The sequence below is a fragment of the Pavona decussata genome, unplaced genomic scaffold (genome assembly GCF_977016875.1).
Source record: "Pavona decussata unplaced genomic scaffold, jaPavDecu1.1 SCAFFOLD_218, whole genome shotgun sequence".
NCBI lineage: Eukaryota > Metazoa > Cnidaria > Anthozoa > Scleractinia > Agariciidae > Pavona > Pavona decussata.
Genome location: NW_028145623.1, coordinates 165001 through 180527, shown reverse-complemented (window position 1 = coordinate 180527; position 15527 = coordinate 165001). Strand labels below are relative to the sequence as shown.

General features: G+C 37.3%; 1 protein-coding gene across 2 annotated transcripts in view; it reads left to right on the top strand.

Annotated features, from left to right (window-relative positions):
* The first annotated feature begins 6659 nt into the window (after positions 1-6659).
* Positions 6660-15527, top strand: part of LOC146459565 (uncharacterized) — a 25502-nt gene continuing 16634 nt past the window's right edge. Inside the window, exons 1-5 of one of the 2 annotated variants that reach the window (XM_085089311.1) lie at positions 6660-7859; positions 12224-12382; positions 12971-13166; positions 14267-14348; positions 15013-15178. In XM_085089311.1, the coding sequence (XP_084945437.1) occupies positions 6825-7859; positions 12224-12382; positions 12971-13166; positions 14267-14348; positions 15013-15178 (1638 nt within the window). In that variant the 5' untranslated portion in view covers positions 6660-6824. Of the gene's footprint in view, positions 7860-9559; positions 10842-12223; positions 12383-12970; positions 13167-14266; positions 14349-15012; positions 15179-15527 lie in introns of those variants that run through there. The other variant, XM_085089312.1, reaches the window with a different exon arrangement.

Here is a 15527-nt window from a genome sequence, read left to right as displayed (position 1 = left end):
AGTAGAAAGCTCAGCCATATATTGTGAATTTTTGCGTAGCTTGAAAAAGATTAAAAATTAATTATAGGTATGTGAGTTATCATTTTTGGTGCGTTGAAGATTTGAATATTTAAATTTGGATGCTGTGACTAACTGATTGTGATCAAACTGAAATTCCACTGAGTAAGAGTCGAAAGTTCAACCGTTGTTATTTTTCTCGTAGCGTCAGGAAACTCAAAGTTAATTTTATACACTTAGGTCATCAAGTTTGCTGCGACAAACAACAAATTTAGTTGGAAAAAAGTTGGTTTTCTCTTATGGACAAATAACCGAAGAAATGAAATTAATGTTTGCTTATCAATCCATTGCTTTGAAAAAGAATACCGCATGTTTCAATACATAATTGTATAGTTTGTTTTAGCTAAGAAAAGGATATCATTATCTGTTAGTGCAAGCTAAAAGATTGTGGAGCAAAGGACCGGAATGACGTCACAGGATGAGCGCAAACTAGGAAATCAAAATTAATGCGGAAAATCCCTTCAAGCTGAAAGCATCTTTATGAGCAACTCATTAGTCAAATGTGAAAGCTGTCGAGAGTTCTTGAAAAGGATGATCAGAAAGAAGGGTAAATTACTTTTTGTTGTTGGGAACATAATTTAAAATTCGACTGTATATATTATTGATAAACAGTTTGCTATCATATTGTATATGAAAACTATTGACGAGCAACAAGTTAATAAACTGACCATGGAAGACCTCTTTGCAGTTTTTGAAAAATGCTGTTTGAAGTATAACAGAACACAGAATACTGAACAAATTGCAGTTTGTTAATAACAGCTTAAGGCTTAAAACACATTTATTCATTCTTTTATAACCAGCTGTTTAATTAGTTTACTGCGAACGAGAATACCCGGCTACATATAAATATCTTGCATTAACGAGAAGAGTTTTTCGGTAATCAAGTATTTCGAGATGAAGTCAGTTTTTGTTCTCGCTTTCCTTTTCTGCATTTCTGTCGGTAAGTTACTTTACCTCACTAAGCTACAATACTTGTTTCGTTGTCTGTTTTCAAATAGTTGCACCAGGCGTAGAGTGTGTTCGAGTGTACGCATCGTTGTGTTTTGTTTTTTTCTCTTTCCTCGCTCTGTATCAAACCACGTTTTTATTAACTAGTGTAAGCTTATAGCTTTATTATACTTCCTTGTCACATTAATTTGCCGATGGGAAATTATCAAGTATTTAAGTTCAACCTGTTTTTTATGTTCTGTTTGCTGGTGGATGTCAAAATAAACTAAATGACAAAAAAGATAACAAATAAAAAAAAAGAGTGCGTGTTTCTCAAATGTTTGATAGGCGCGTTTAACATGTTTTATGTCACATTTTTAGATAATTTGTTGTTTATTATTGAAGTCGGACACAGTTAATAATGTCGCTACTATCCAAAGTTAGGGGGTGGAGAAAATCACGTAGTTTGGGTGTAGTTTTTGTGAGAAATTAAACTATTCTCCATATACATGACTGAACAGACAACGATTGTTTGCAAGCTACACTCAGGGAATGTAATTACACCAAACATTACCACCAGTGAGTCGAGTTGGACTCTGGAAACTTTACTCCCGGCTTTTTTCTTAATAATCAACGGTCTTCAGTTGTTGCCAGCTTTCTGCTGGCTCTGGATTAGTGCCATATAATTTGTCAAACGCATTTCGTAATTCCTACAACGGCTATAACGCAATGTTACTGCATCAATATTCCAGGCTTCAATTGTCCAAAGGGCGGATAACTTTATCCAGTGAAATAAGTCGCTATCCAGCAGTGCAAATGTACTCCAAATAAGGCTTCTGGCAAGTTTTCCACACAATCCCATGCTTAAATTAGCCATACGCTTCTACTCTATACACAAATTATAGGGCTTAAGGGAAATTCTTTCACACATTTATTTTCCGCATAGCACCCTATCCAGTGGATAAAATCATCCGCTCTTTGAACAACCGTGGCCAGATTGTTAGTTTTATTACACTCTGACAGTCATTTTTTACCGTACCTTTCGGCTCCCAATTACAGGCCATTTTGAATTTGGACGCTAGTTGCCCAAACAAAACAACGTGACGGTATGACAATTATCTGTTGTTTCAAACAGCCTCCTATGCGCTTCAATCACCCATTTTCAAAATATTTCTTTTTAACATTGTCTCATTCGCAGCAAATCAACGCATGCATTTGCAAATCAATTCTCAATAAACGGTTTCGTTATCCCATACGGTACGCTAATATGCTCAGTTTTCAGTTTTCAGTTTCTATAATTATAGGACACGCAGTGACCATGAATTCAAAAGGAACTCGATCTCAGGGCACCGAAAGGACCTCAATGCTTAGATTTTCCTGCACTGAAGCCTAGAAACACTACAGTTTTCATTAGTAAAGTTTCAACCGCACACCGTAAGTGAAGAATGTTTTTAGCGTTGTCACATTTTTCGTAGCGCTTCAAGGTATATAACCTCTGCTTGCTCTTCAAACTGCCGCACCATTTGTATGGCCGTATCCTCATTACCATAGAGTCTGACCGCACTCTTAATCTTCGTGGCTTTATATTCCATCTCTACCAAACATAAACCTCTGCCTCCTTTATCTCGCGGTAGGTAAAGTATCGCATTCGAGCCACAGGGGTGCCTTCCCACGTTGTTAGTAACAATCTTCCGAGCTTTCCTGTCGATCTCCTGTATATCCATTATCGGCCACTGTTGCGTCCACATGAGATTACCAAGCACCGGCAAGGCAAACTGGAATGAGGCGGTCACACGATTGCGGTCGGACTGAAGGACTTGTCCAAATGACAGATATCCGTCGGAGGTACTACTCCCTCCTTCTACTCCCTCCTTGGTTGCGCATTCTAGGACCAGTTTATCCTCCTGCATAAAACTTTCAAGCACCCCTAGGAACTTCTACGGCTTCCCATCCTCGAGGCTTGGTATCCTTGCCATCTCATCTAATATCATCTCCGAATTATCCTTATTATTATTATTATTATTATTATTATTATTATTATTATTGTTGTTGTTGTTGTTGTTGTTGTTTTCTTTAGCTTTACGCCATAATACAACATAAAAGCTTGGCCCATGGTTAGAATGAGACAGAAGTCTATTTGATGGATAGTGCCTTTCTTAGGGTACTCGATGTTCCAAGTAGTGTGATTTTTTGTAGCTCTTGTATTTTGATGTTGTCCAGCATCTGTTGGGTGAATTTCTCCATTCCTTTCTTTACAACTCCCAAGGCTCCTTTCCTACCGGTATTATGTCTTTCATTCCCCACATCCGTTCAATCTCGATTTCTAGATCTTTATATTTCGACCGTTTTTCAGTGACATAAACTGAAGTTTTCCCGTCAGTTGGGATGGACATGTCCATGAGTAGGCAGCTTTGTTTTTTTTTTTATTCTCGATGACGATGTCTGGTCTATTGGCCTTTATCTCATGATCTGTCTGTATTGGCATGTCCTACAAGATTGTTACTGTTTGGGGCTCATGCTCGTACCATTTTTGTTTTAGTGTTGATGTTGAATTCTTTGCAGTGAAGGTAATGTGGCGGTACTGTTGTACCTACGTAAGTAGTCAGTTTTTGCCAACTCAAGACACCCTGCCATGTCATGGTCAATGGTTTCCTGCAGGCTGGTTCTGTGCCATCTTTTAGGATTTTGCTCCGGTAGCAGTTGGTCGTGATGGCCTGGTCTTGGGCAGTGATGATAAAGTCCTCTGTTTCGGGTTTCAGCCCAGCTGATTTTAGCCATGGGTTGCATGGTTATATGATGATGATGATGATGATGATGGTAATGGTGATGATCATTATTATTATTATTATTATTATTATTATTATAGGTTAATCGGGCGTGCGGGAAAAGAAACTTTCAAATTTGGCAGGCCGTACAGTGAAATACGACCCGCAAAATTGACCAATCCGGCACACAGCAAGTACTAACTGAGAGTTATAACAAAAACCTTTTTGTGTTTTTTTCTTTAGGCTACGGGTTGAAGTGTTATCAGTGTGAAAGCAGTAAGAGTTGGGATGACTGTGCAGATGTCAGGAAAGAGCAGACCTGTGATGCCGGGTTTGATCGCTGTGCAAAACTTTATGCTAACATAAAGAAAGAAAGCTTATCAATCGAGCGCTATGAAAAGACCTGCCTCCCCGAAGCATGGTGCAATAACATCACCCAGTCCGAGACTTGTAAAGATAATGACGGTGAATGTAAAGCATATTGCTGCAGAGGGGATCTCTGCAATGGTGCTGCAGTACAAATGGTCAGCACCATCATCTTGATCGCATGCGCTTTGGTGGCCGCGATGATTCAGTAACAGCAGAGTTCTCCTCAAAACACGTTGTCGTTTCAGTTATAAGTCATTTATGTATTTCATTATATAGCTTTTAAAGTGTTTTCAAAAAATGGTTATCGTTGTATTATTCTATACCTGTTTTATGCATGATTTGCTGCTGTCACTGAAGCTCGATAAATAGATTTCTTTTCGTGCCAATCGGAAAACGTCACTGTACAGGTCCTTAGTCTTAGCATAAAAATGTTGAGTAAAAAATTCGCCAATCAACCTTGTTTTGTAGTTGTCACGGAAACTTTTAATGTAAGAGTCGTAGGGTTTAAAATATTGTTAAATCAATGCAGTGAATCTTATAATACATCAATAAATCTTATTGTACCATTTGCTTCGGCAAACTTATTAAGTACCATACTCCTTGTCGAATCCTCCGCCAAAATTGTCAGTGGAAAGAACTGTTCTATTCAGATTCCATGCCCAACGGAACAATTTTGTTTTACGATACAATTGGAAGGGCTCAAAATGTGTTATATATTTGTTCTTGATTTCCTACTATCTTCAGTCGTTTTTCTAGGGCTTGAATTACATTCGCTATCCCTCAAACGCTGGGTCTTCACAAGACCCATTAGATCTAGAGTTACTTTATTTTGTTATTCTCTTCGCAGTTATTTTAATAGCGCTGTTTTTGCCTGTCTTATTGATTTCACCAGGAGACCATCACGTCATAATATCCTGTTTCCGAAATTGTCCTAAATTGACTACTTTATAAAGTATTCATTTTTCGTTTCCGTACTTACCGTAATCGTTGGAAAATGTTTCAGGCATTATGGGTTCCTGCTGTTCTTTTCCATTTCCTTCTGTGACGTTGCCTATCGGCAAAATCACGCAATGCGGACTTAAGCCAATCATATTCCAGCGTTAACTACACTAAATGTCCCCTGAGCTCAGATGAATTTTCTATGGAAAATAAATTAAAAATAGACGAGCGAGGCGGCTGATCAATCATTGCCTGGCGCATGAATCCTGTCTTAGCAAGATAATGCTGGGAGTATTGTTACCTTCCCTAGCTCAGCCAACTAATAGTATGGAACAAGGAGAAGGAGGGAATGCATTAAACCATTAAAACTTGAGCTTTGCTTTAAAGTCCAATCAAATTATTGTGAAGAGTTTTCGAAGTTTAGAAGTTTTAAATTCAGACGCTGTTGACACCAGATCTTGATTCTGATCAAAATTCCATTGAGTAAGAGTAGAAAGCCCAGCAATTGTGAATTTTTGCGTAGCTTCTAAAAGATTATATTCAAAGTTAATTTTATATATTTGAGTCGTCATGTTTGGTGCGTCGAAGTTTAGATTATTTAAATTTAGACGCTGTTGAAAACATATGGTCATCAGGATTCCGCTGAATTCGAACTTGTATACAACAAATTTAGTTGGGAAGAAACTATTGGTTTTCCACTGTAGCGAAATAACTGGAGAAGGAAATTTAATGTTTGTTTATCACTGAATCCACTGCTTTGAAAAAGAATACCGCATTTTTCAATATAAAATTGCATAGCTGTTTTATCCGAGAATAAGAAACCAAAGGACAAGAACTGATTGATCTTAAAGTTGCTGATAGCTTTATCCACTAGTTTAGTTAAAACATTTTGAAGCAAAGGACCGGAAAGACATCACAGGATGAGCGCAAACGAGGAAAGCAAAATTAATACAGAAGGTCCCCTGCCTGGGTCCCTTCAAGCTAAAAGCACCTATATGGACAACGCATTAGACAAATATGAAAAGCTGCCGAGTGCTGTTGAAAATGACAACTAGAGAGACGGGAAAATTGTTTTTTTTTTGTTTTTTTTCTAACAAAAGCAGACTTTGAAACATAATTAAAATTCGGCTGCATATATTATCGATAAATTTGGTATCATATCGGATATGAAACTATTGCCGAACAACTATAAACTGGATGGCCACCGGGCAATTTTTGAAAAATGTTGTTTGAAATATTACAGAACTTAAAATACTCAATGAATTGCTGTTTGTTAATAACAGCTTAAGGTTTAAAATACATTTATTCATTCTTTGATTACCAGCTGTTTTATTAGTTTTCTGCGAACGAGAATGCCCGGCTCTAAATAAATATCTTGCATTGGTTTAAAGTCCTATTTCTGCAGGTACACTAGTTATTTAGAGGTTGTTATATATTTTAGCTTATTTGGTAATAATCCGTGCTCTGTTTTTATGATATAATTCCAGTTTTAGAATCGCTTTTTTCCTACGCGTGAGCGATTGACGCGAGCGACTCAATTCAAATATGCTGAATCAAGTTGACCGACTACATTACCATATATCATAGAGATCATGCGGACAGGTGATCGCTGTTAGAGTGAATTATCAAGGATCCCTGAGGGACTAGCATTGTTTCTTTAGACTATCATCTTATTCTTCGACCTTAAACCGACAATGTTAGTGTGCTGATCTCACCCAAACCACAACAACTATCTATAGGGTTGTTTATACCTAAAATTTTGCGGTCATGTTTAAAGCAGGCTATTTATTGATGGCCGTCTTTGTTGGCTGTTTGGCCGCAATTGTCTTCATACAGCAAGAAAGAATAGATTTACATTCACTCTGGAGTGTTTTTCTTCAAAGAGACGTACAAATCGGAGACGAAAACTCTTGTCGGCGAGGCGACGGCCAAACTTTTAATTCGGGGAACGATTGCGAATCAAGTTCCGCGAGATCTTCGCTCAAGGCGGTCAAAGAACCGTCGAATAGCGAGAAGGAACTAAAACCAAAACATAACCGTATAGATAACGCTTGTTCTGAACAAGACAGCTCCGCAACTTTAACAAAAGAACAGCATATTAAGAAGCAAAATGGAGACGGGGATTATGAAGAACAGAAAGCGAACAATGAAGACAGCCCCAAGTGGGGTCATATGGAACAGTTAGGCAAGCACGGATCTGTCATTATGGAAGGCGAAATTGAAGAACTTAACTTTGTTCCTAACGGCAAGGATTTCTATGAACATTTTTTAAGAAAAAGAAAGCCTTTGATTATGAGAGGCGCCATTAAGAATTGGCCGGCTGTGAGACACTGGGCGAACGAAAGCTATCTCCAAGAAAAATACGGCGATGTGGTCTTTGATGTTCAACTCACGAAAAAATACGAGGGAGAATTTCCCGTTAAGAAAACAATGAGCCTTAACGAGTTTCTTGGAATGTATAAAAGCAAGCAAGTTTATTTAGATTGTCCGTTTCCCCACAGCGACATGATACAGGATATTTTCGTACCATATTGCTTGCAATGCGAGGAGATTATGAAAACCATCGAGAGCACTCACTTGCTCTTCAGCAGCGGGAACACAAGCTCAAGCTGTCATATGGACGGTTATGAAAATCTCCTCAGTCTTATCGCGGGAACAAAAGAAGTGTTAGTGGCAGATCCAAAGTATGTGGAATATTTTTACCCACGCAACCACACTACTGTGAATATTGAATCACCGATCGATCCTGAAGCTGTTGATTTGAAGAGATTTCCTAAGCTTGCCGAAGTTCCTTTTCATAAGGTAGGCTAACTTTTCATTATAATGAATTGATATTTTAGTCTGACGTAGCCGAGAATGACAAAACTTATTAAAATCAATTATACTGCCTCCTTTCCTTTCTTCCGTTAAGTTTTAGTTTTTCTGTATAAAGTACAAATCTGACTATAAAAGTTAATTTGTAAGCGAATGGTCAGTTGTGGGAAGTGTTAAGTTCTAGGAGCCTAACGGACGAAATATTAATATTAATGTATATATTTTTTTAATATAAATACGCAGCTTTGCTTTGAGATGGTTTTTTCCTCTTTGAAAAGAAATATTCCTTAGTAGAACATTTCACTCCACTAGTTTTGGTCAGCGTTCACTTAGAAGCAGTTGTCTCTTTGTACCATCACGAGATCAATGAGACCACGCTTTCAAGGAAGAAAATGTTTCTAAAATGTTTCCCCCCGGCGCACATGTTTGGCACTTTTCTTTTTCTGAAAACTCGGAAACATAACTTGGCTTCGGCTCTTTTACATTCAAAAAGTTCCTCCAACACTGTTGGTTTTTTTTTTTCAGTGGAAACGAACTGGGGGGTAAATTAACACCTCATAAGTCACCACCTGTTTTTGCTGATTACTTGGGAGACAAGAGAGGACGGAGGGGTGGGGAGATAAGATTGAGTGGCGCCGGGGAGGGTTGAAGCTTGCCCAGCTAGCTAAGATGCATATGCAAAACGCATGAAGAGTTTCCTTTGTCCACTGTCTGTAATATGGATGTGGTATATAAGGAGAGATGCTATACTTCATTTTTCAAAAGTTTGGCCAGGCAACTCCGATGCTTGGGTAAAAGTAAACAAAGACGTAACAGGGCAGATTCGCATCTCTCGCGTGAAATGATTTGTAAGTCGAATGTTTTGAAGATCAGCGATTGCGTTTTTTCTGACGGACATTCGCAAAAAAAAATTAATAATAAATAAATAAATAAATAAATAAATAAATAAATAAAACAAACAAACAAACAAACAAACAACAAAAAAACGGTCCTTGGCGAGTACAGGTCTGAAGACGAGGCGTGCGTTTGATGAAAAAGTCAGTTTTGACCAGCCTCTCTACAATGTCCAGCTTTCTCCGTAAAGGGACAATATCACACTATTTTTAGTAACACATTGAAAATCGGAAAGACGCTTTTCGGTTGACAGCAGCCAAGATATAATGACAAAAATCCATTAAAAGGCCATCAGAATGCAAAGAAACTATCCAAGGATATTTTTGCCGGCAGATGACCAAGATAGAGAGGGGTTCAAATTTGAAAACGTCTGGCAGACGTTTTCAAATTTCGCTGTTGTAACGCACTAAAAATCGCTGGTTGTACTTTATTTTGGTTCAACCTTTCGTCTTAAAATCACTATTAATATTTCTTTAAATTAGCGATTGAGAAATTAAGTAACACGGTGTTCAAAGTTTAAAGTTAGTGAATTTTGCCAAAAATCATGATATCTCCCATGATACTGCCCCTCTAAGTGACTTCTCTTTGGCTATATACTGACGAGCCTGCTACCTGGGTTTCGCTGATTCTTTATCATTTTTAGATATTAGCATAATTGTTTGCTATCTGCAATTCGAAGTTAATAAAGGTTTTTACTTTTTACTTACTTTTATATTGAAAACCCCATCCTCCCCACCCCCATTGTTACTGCTAATGTCATTCAACGCCTGGAACATTATTCACATGTGCGTACATGTATTTGCATGGACGATCGTTTGGTAAAAATATATCGAACCAAAGTGTGTTTCGGTTTTGCCAATCGGTTGGTTGCTCATCAAATAAGTTCTTTGGGGAAGCCCTCGAGTAAAAAGAGGTTCAACAATTGTCCACATGCCATTTGAACACTACAAAGCAGGTGATGAAGTCAAAGAAGATACCGAAATTGAAAACGAAAGCGAGCAGAAAAGCTTAAGCTGTTATTCACTGAGATGCAAATACCTGATTGGCCTACATTGTGAAGTTTACAAGTCAAAGCTTTGGAAGAAAGGCAATATTTTGCAGTTGCATCAAGCTATCAAGGCGTGATTTTGCTCTAATTTAATAAGATTTCTTTCACTGAATATGTCCAACGCAACTTGGTGCGTCTTTCGTTGTCATCTAGTGGCGGTTTTATCGATAACGATTTTCATCATACAACTGGCCGCTGAGGATACATGTGACTCAGTGAAACAGCAATGTAAAGACACCCCAGTCGAGAAGAATTTCGGGGATATGTCCACTAGCTTCAACAGTGAAAACAAAGATGGCGAAAAATTGGTGTTTCATGGTAACGCCAAGGAACCGATACAATTTGATGAATCATCGAACGAACAAATTGTTGACGGGGCAACCGATCATCTCCGGGGTCATTTAATGAAGCTGGGGGAGCAAACCTCAGTTATCCATGGTGAAATAGAAGATATTGATTATGTTCTAAATGGGCGAGATTTTTACACCCATTTCTTGAGAAAAGGTAGACCTCTTGTGATGAGAGGTGCTGCTGTTGATTGGTCTGCTGTAAAAAACTGGGCAAATGAAACATACATGAGAGAAAAATATGGTCATGTCGTGTTTGATGTTGAGTTTACCAAACGTTATGAGAGAATACATCCAATTAAGAAAACCATGAACTTGAGTGAATACCTTGATATTTACAAAAGCAAGCAAGTGTACTTGGATTGTCCTTTTCCACAAAGTGAGCTGACAAGTGACATTATGGTTCCATATTGTCTTCAGTGTGACGAAGTTATGTCCACCATTAGTAGTGTTCATTTATTGTACAGCAGTGGCAACACAAGCTCAAGTCTTCATAACGATGGGTATCAGAACCTGCTTACCCTAATTTCTGGAACAAAAGAAGTTCTTGTTGCTAGTAGTGACAACGGGGAACATTTATATGCCAATAATTACACGACAGTTCCTGGTTTATCACCTATTAATCCCGAGTCAGTAGATCTTAAGAAATTCCCCAATGTGTCAAAAGTGTCTTTTCATAAGGTGAGAGGCGAAACTCATTATAATAAAGATAGTATGGATTTTTGCCTCAGCATAAATCGCTACAATATTGTTAATTGGGTCACTGGCTGAGACATGGCTGCTGACTGCAGATTTGTGCATGATATTGAGGCTAAATTTGTTGAGGTAGATTGGTGAAAACAGTCCACCAAGAAATGGAATTCTTGTTTTCTCGTAAAATATAAAAAAATTAGACAACTTGTTCCATTTCTATTAATTGAGTACATTTTAAAATTTAGCCTTAAATAATACACAGAGATCCTTTTTACATGCACTCTTCTAACCGATATAAATATTATGCTCAAAAATCATGAGTTGGGATGTTTGGACTCTGATTGTATCTTTGCAATGACACTTGATTAATTCATCTTGAAATTTGGTTATAATTGGCCACCATCATAATTTTGTGAATTCTGATATTTATTATATAGACAGGAGTGTTTAACTGGAAAATCACTACTCGTAAAATATTCATACATGTACGCAAATTCCCGACCCAAGTGGCATATTTTCCCTTTCCTCACTAGTGAGGATATTGAAGACGCCATTTTCTGTTTTATCACAGTTGTTTGTGCAAACAGTCAATGAATATGGCAAGCGATAGATTTGTCTTAACAATAAATGGAAAATTACATGGTGGCTTGAAGATACATTGTGTATGAATTTTTTTGTTGTGTTAAGAACAATGTTTTATCACTCAAGAATAAAATACATATCTTCATGCTGCCATGTAATATCCTCTATGTTAACTCTGCTGGACATGAAATCATCATCTACCTGTTTACCGTAGAATTATGTATCATTTGAGAATTGCGTTTAGTACTGGCACCCATTGTAAATCGCTGGTTTAAGCTTTGGTTGACGAGGTCACAGCTGTGGTTGCTTAGCACAATTTTCCTAGAAAAACAATTTGTTGGGGGTATAAAAAATGCATTTATTTAATGTGTCAAACAAGGTATACCAATTTATTTATTTTTGAAATATTTTATTCGTAATACACAGAATTTACACTTCATTACTGTTGTCAAGGAACAAAAACATATACTAGTGTTTACAATAACTCTACATTTTACAAAAGGAGGCCTTGTTCCTATTACAAAACATACTGAATTTTGTGAGCAAGGTTAAATATTTTGAAATTTCATTGCACTGTGCAACTGAAAAGCTACACTTCTACAAATTTAATCTGCAATCAAAGCAACCTTTTAAAGGTTCCACTAATTATTTATTGTTAGTAATTATTCCTATGTTCTGTTGAGAAGTTGACATATCTTGGGTGCCTTTCCAAAGAGGCTGTCTAAATTCTCTCAAGAGTCCAAATTCTAGAGTTACCCTGTTTAATATTTTTTTTATTTACACCTCAGGTTGTGCTGAAGGCAGGTGACATTCTATATATCCCTCAACACTGGTGGCATCATGTCAGATCATTTGATTGTCCAAACATCGCAATTTCTTTGTGGTTTCATCCATTTGCTGAGAAAGAAGATGACAAGAACCCTGAAATGGAGGATGAAACTGATGATGTAAGCCAGGATACATTTAAATATACTAATAAATTAAATTACTCCTGGCTAGCAATACATGTTTATGATTTATTTAATGATATGCACTCACTTCTCACAAAATAAAATGTTTCTAAAGGTGCAACAGTGATTTAGGGAACTTGTCCTTTATATCGGAGATACGTGATCTCAATTTTTCCAAGGCATTCTATCCATAGCTGTTGTGTTATTTTCTTGGACACATACACAGCCAATGTACTGTCCACTGTAGGACTTGCACTGTGAAGGACTAGCATCCCATTAAGGGGTCCAAAGATGACAATTGTCGTCTAGAGTTGACTTGCTTGTGTTTGACTTTACATTAAAAAGTGATTCAGACATTAGCTTCCCTTGTATATAAAAATATAATTTACTTTGAGATTATGAGGTGAGGTTTCCTTGAGCCAGTGATTGACGTATGTAAGTTAGTGTGACAAGAAACTGAAAACTAAACTTTTATTATTAATAATTTGATATGGTAAATGTTGCCAGTTTTGTATGATTCAAAATGTGATCAGTCTCCAAAAGAAAGCAAATGTTGATATATCTTCAACTGTACTCCTTTTTTAGCCAAGCCTTTATGAAGATATAGTATACAGCACAAAAGTCTTTGATAAACTTATCAAGACTTATCCAGATACCATAAAGTGCCAATCACAGAACAAGCCAATCACAGAAGCCTTTCACCCAAATTCTGATACATGGGACACGCCCAAGGAAAACAAACTGGAGGACAGTTTTGTTACTCTCGCTAGTGGATATAAGAGTAAGCTAATGTCACTAACAAATCTGTGTGTAGGTTAAAATAGACTGAGACAAATCTTTTTTTTGGTCTATTTATTCTTTACTTTTATAATGATCTGTTGTTCTTCAATACAATACATATTGCATGTTATAATCTTGATCTAGTAATTTGTCTTTTTTTTTTGTCTTAAGTTTGCAAACTTTTTGTGGTGAAAATTTAAAAAAGTTAAATTAAGTAAGTAAATAAACTTTGAGAATGATGATTATTCAAGAAAGTGACGCAGGCATACTCGGAAAAAAGAAATCCAAGTGCTCCTATCAGGAGTCGAACCTAAGACCTTCCGATTACTAGTTCGGATGCTCTACCACTGAGCTACAGGAGACTTGTGGGTGCTAAGGTCATTAAACTAGGTTCATGGGACAAACATCCTGCATACTGCTAGGATTTGAATGTCGAACGTGTGGTATATGAGAGAAATGTGATGGTATATTTCCAGCCTGGTGAATGAATGAGAATGATGATTATTCAAGAAAGTGACCCAGGCATACTCGGAAAAAAGAAATCCAAGTGCTCCTATCAGGAGTCGAAACTAAGACCTTCCGATTACTAGTTCGGATGCTCTGCCACTGAGCTACAGGAGACTCGTGGGTGCTAAGGTCATTAAACTAGGTTCATGGGACAAACATCCTGCATACTGCTAGGATTTGAATGTCGAACGTGTGGTATATGAGAGAAATGTGATGGTATATTTCCAGCCTGGTGAATGAATGAGAATGATGATTATTCAAGAAAGTGACGCAGGCATACTCGGAAAAAAGAAATCCGAGGGCTCCTATCAGGAGTCGAACCTAAGACCTTCCGATTACTAGTTCGGATGCATGTAATCGGAAGGTCTTTAGTTCGACTCCTGATAGGAGCACTCGGATTTCTTTTTTTCCGAGTATGCCTGCGTCACTTTCTTGAATAATCATCATTCTCATTCATTCACCAGGCTGGAAATATACCATCACATTTCTCTCATAAATAAACTTTGTTGGCAAACAAGAAAATTTACATTTTAGTTTCATTTAATAATAATAATTATAATTATTAAAGGAATCCAACTTACCTTGTTACTGCAGTGCCCAAGCTTGGTTTTGGTACGGCTGGATTGTTTGACGACACCAAGTCTGCTGTGTCTGTGGCCCTCAGCTCTGGATACAGGTACATATTTGTTGATATTGAATATGTGTTCAGGTTTGCCATGGTTAGGGATAATATGATATACTGTAATATAATAATATAATATCTGTAAATAAGATAATATCTGTAAATTTGTTTTGTTCTAGGATCATTGTAAACAGTTTTAGCTATCGGGAGTTGAACCTAAGAGCTTGACCGATTACTAGTTTGGATGCCTTACCACTGAGCTACAGGAGACTGACTTGAGAGCTATTTAGGCCATTAAAATTCATGGGACAAACATCCTGACAGGTGTACTGCTAGGAATGGAATGTCATGTGTGGCCTATGGACAATGGAATAAATGTGATGGAATATTTTAAGCCTGGTGAATAAATGAGAGTGATGTGTTATTAAGTAAGTGACACAGACATACAGTACTTGGAAAAAATCTGGTAGAGCATCTGAACTAGTAATCGAAAGGCCTTAGGTTCGGCTCCTGATAGGAGCACTCAGATTTTTTCCTGAATATGCTTATGTCACATACAGTGTACTGAATAATACATCACTCTCATTTATTCACCAGGCTTAAAATATTCCATCACATTTTTTATTTCAATCCCATTGTTGTTATCATTAAAATATTGTGCCACATCATTGACAATTGAATTGTAATGATAATAAAAGTTTTTTGAATTTTTTCTTAGGATGATTGATTCTGCCCAAGCATATAATGAAGAACAAGTAGGCTTTGCCCTGCAGGAAAGTGGCATATCAAGAGAAGAAATATTCATTGTTTCTAAAGTTCATCCTCGATTCTTGGGATACAAGGAAACACTGCAGTCAGTCGAAGAGTCGCTAAAGAATCTGAAGGTACAAACAGTGGTTTTGTTTGGTGTTGTTTGCCCATCTTGACAAGGAAAATAGAATGGGGAGTCAGAAATAATGGGAGGGGGAGGATTGGGATAACTTTTTTTTGTTTTTTTGAAGGGGGGGGGGGGGGAGTAGGATAGAGGTCCTTCCAATTTGAGATGGCAGTAAGTGTGGTTTGTGATATAACTCAAAATAATAATAATGTTTTGTGGAAAACTGATTGTGTGACCACACTGGCTGCATAAGGATTATAAAGGTGCAGTTAATTATTAACTGTACTTCTAGCATCCCATGCAGCAAGGGTAAAACAGAAAAATAGAAAAAGCCTTTCAATGTACGTGAATTTTGC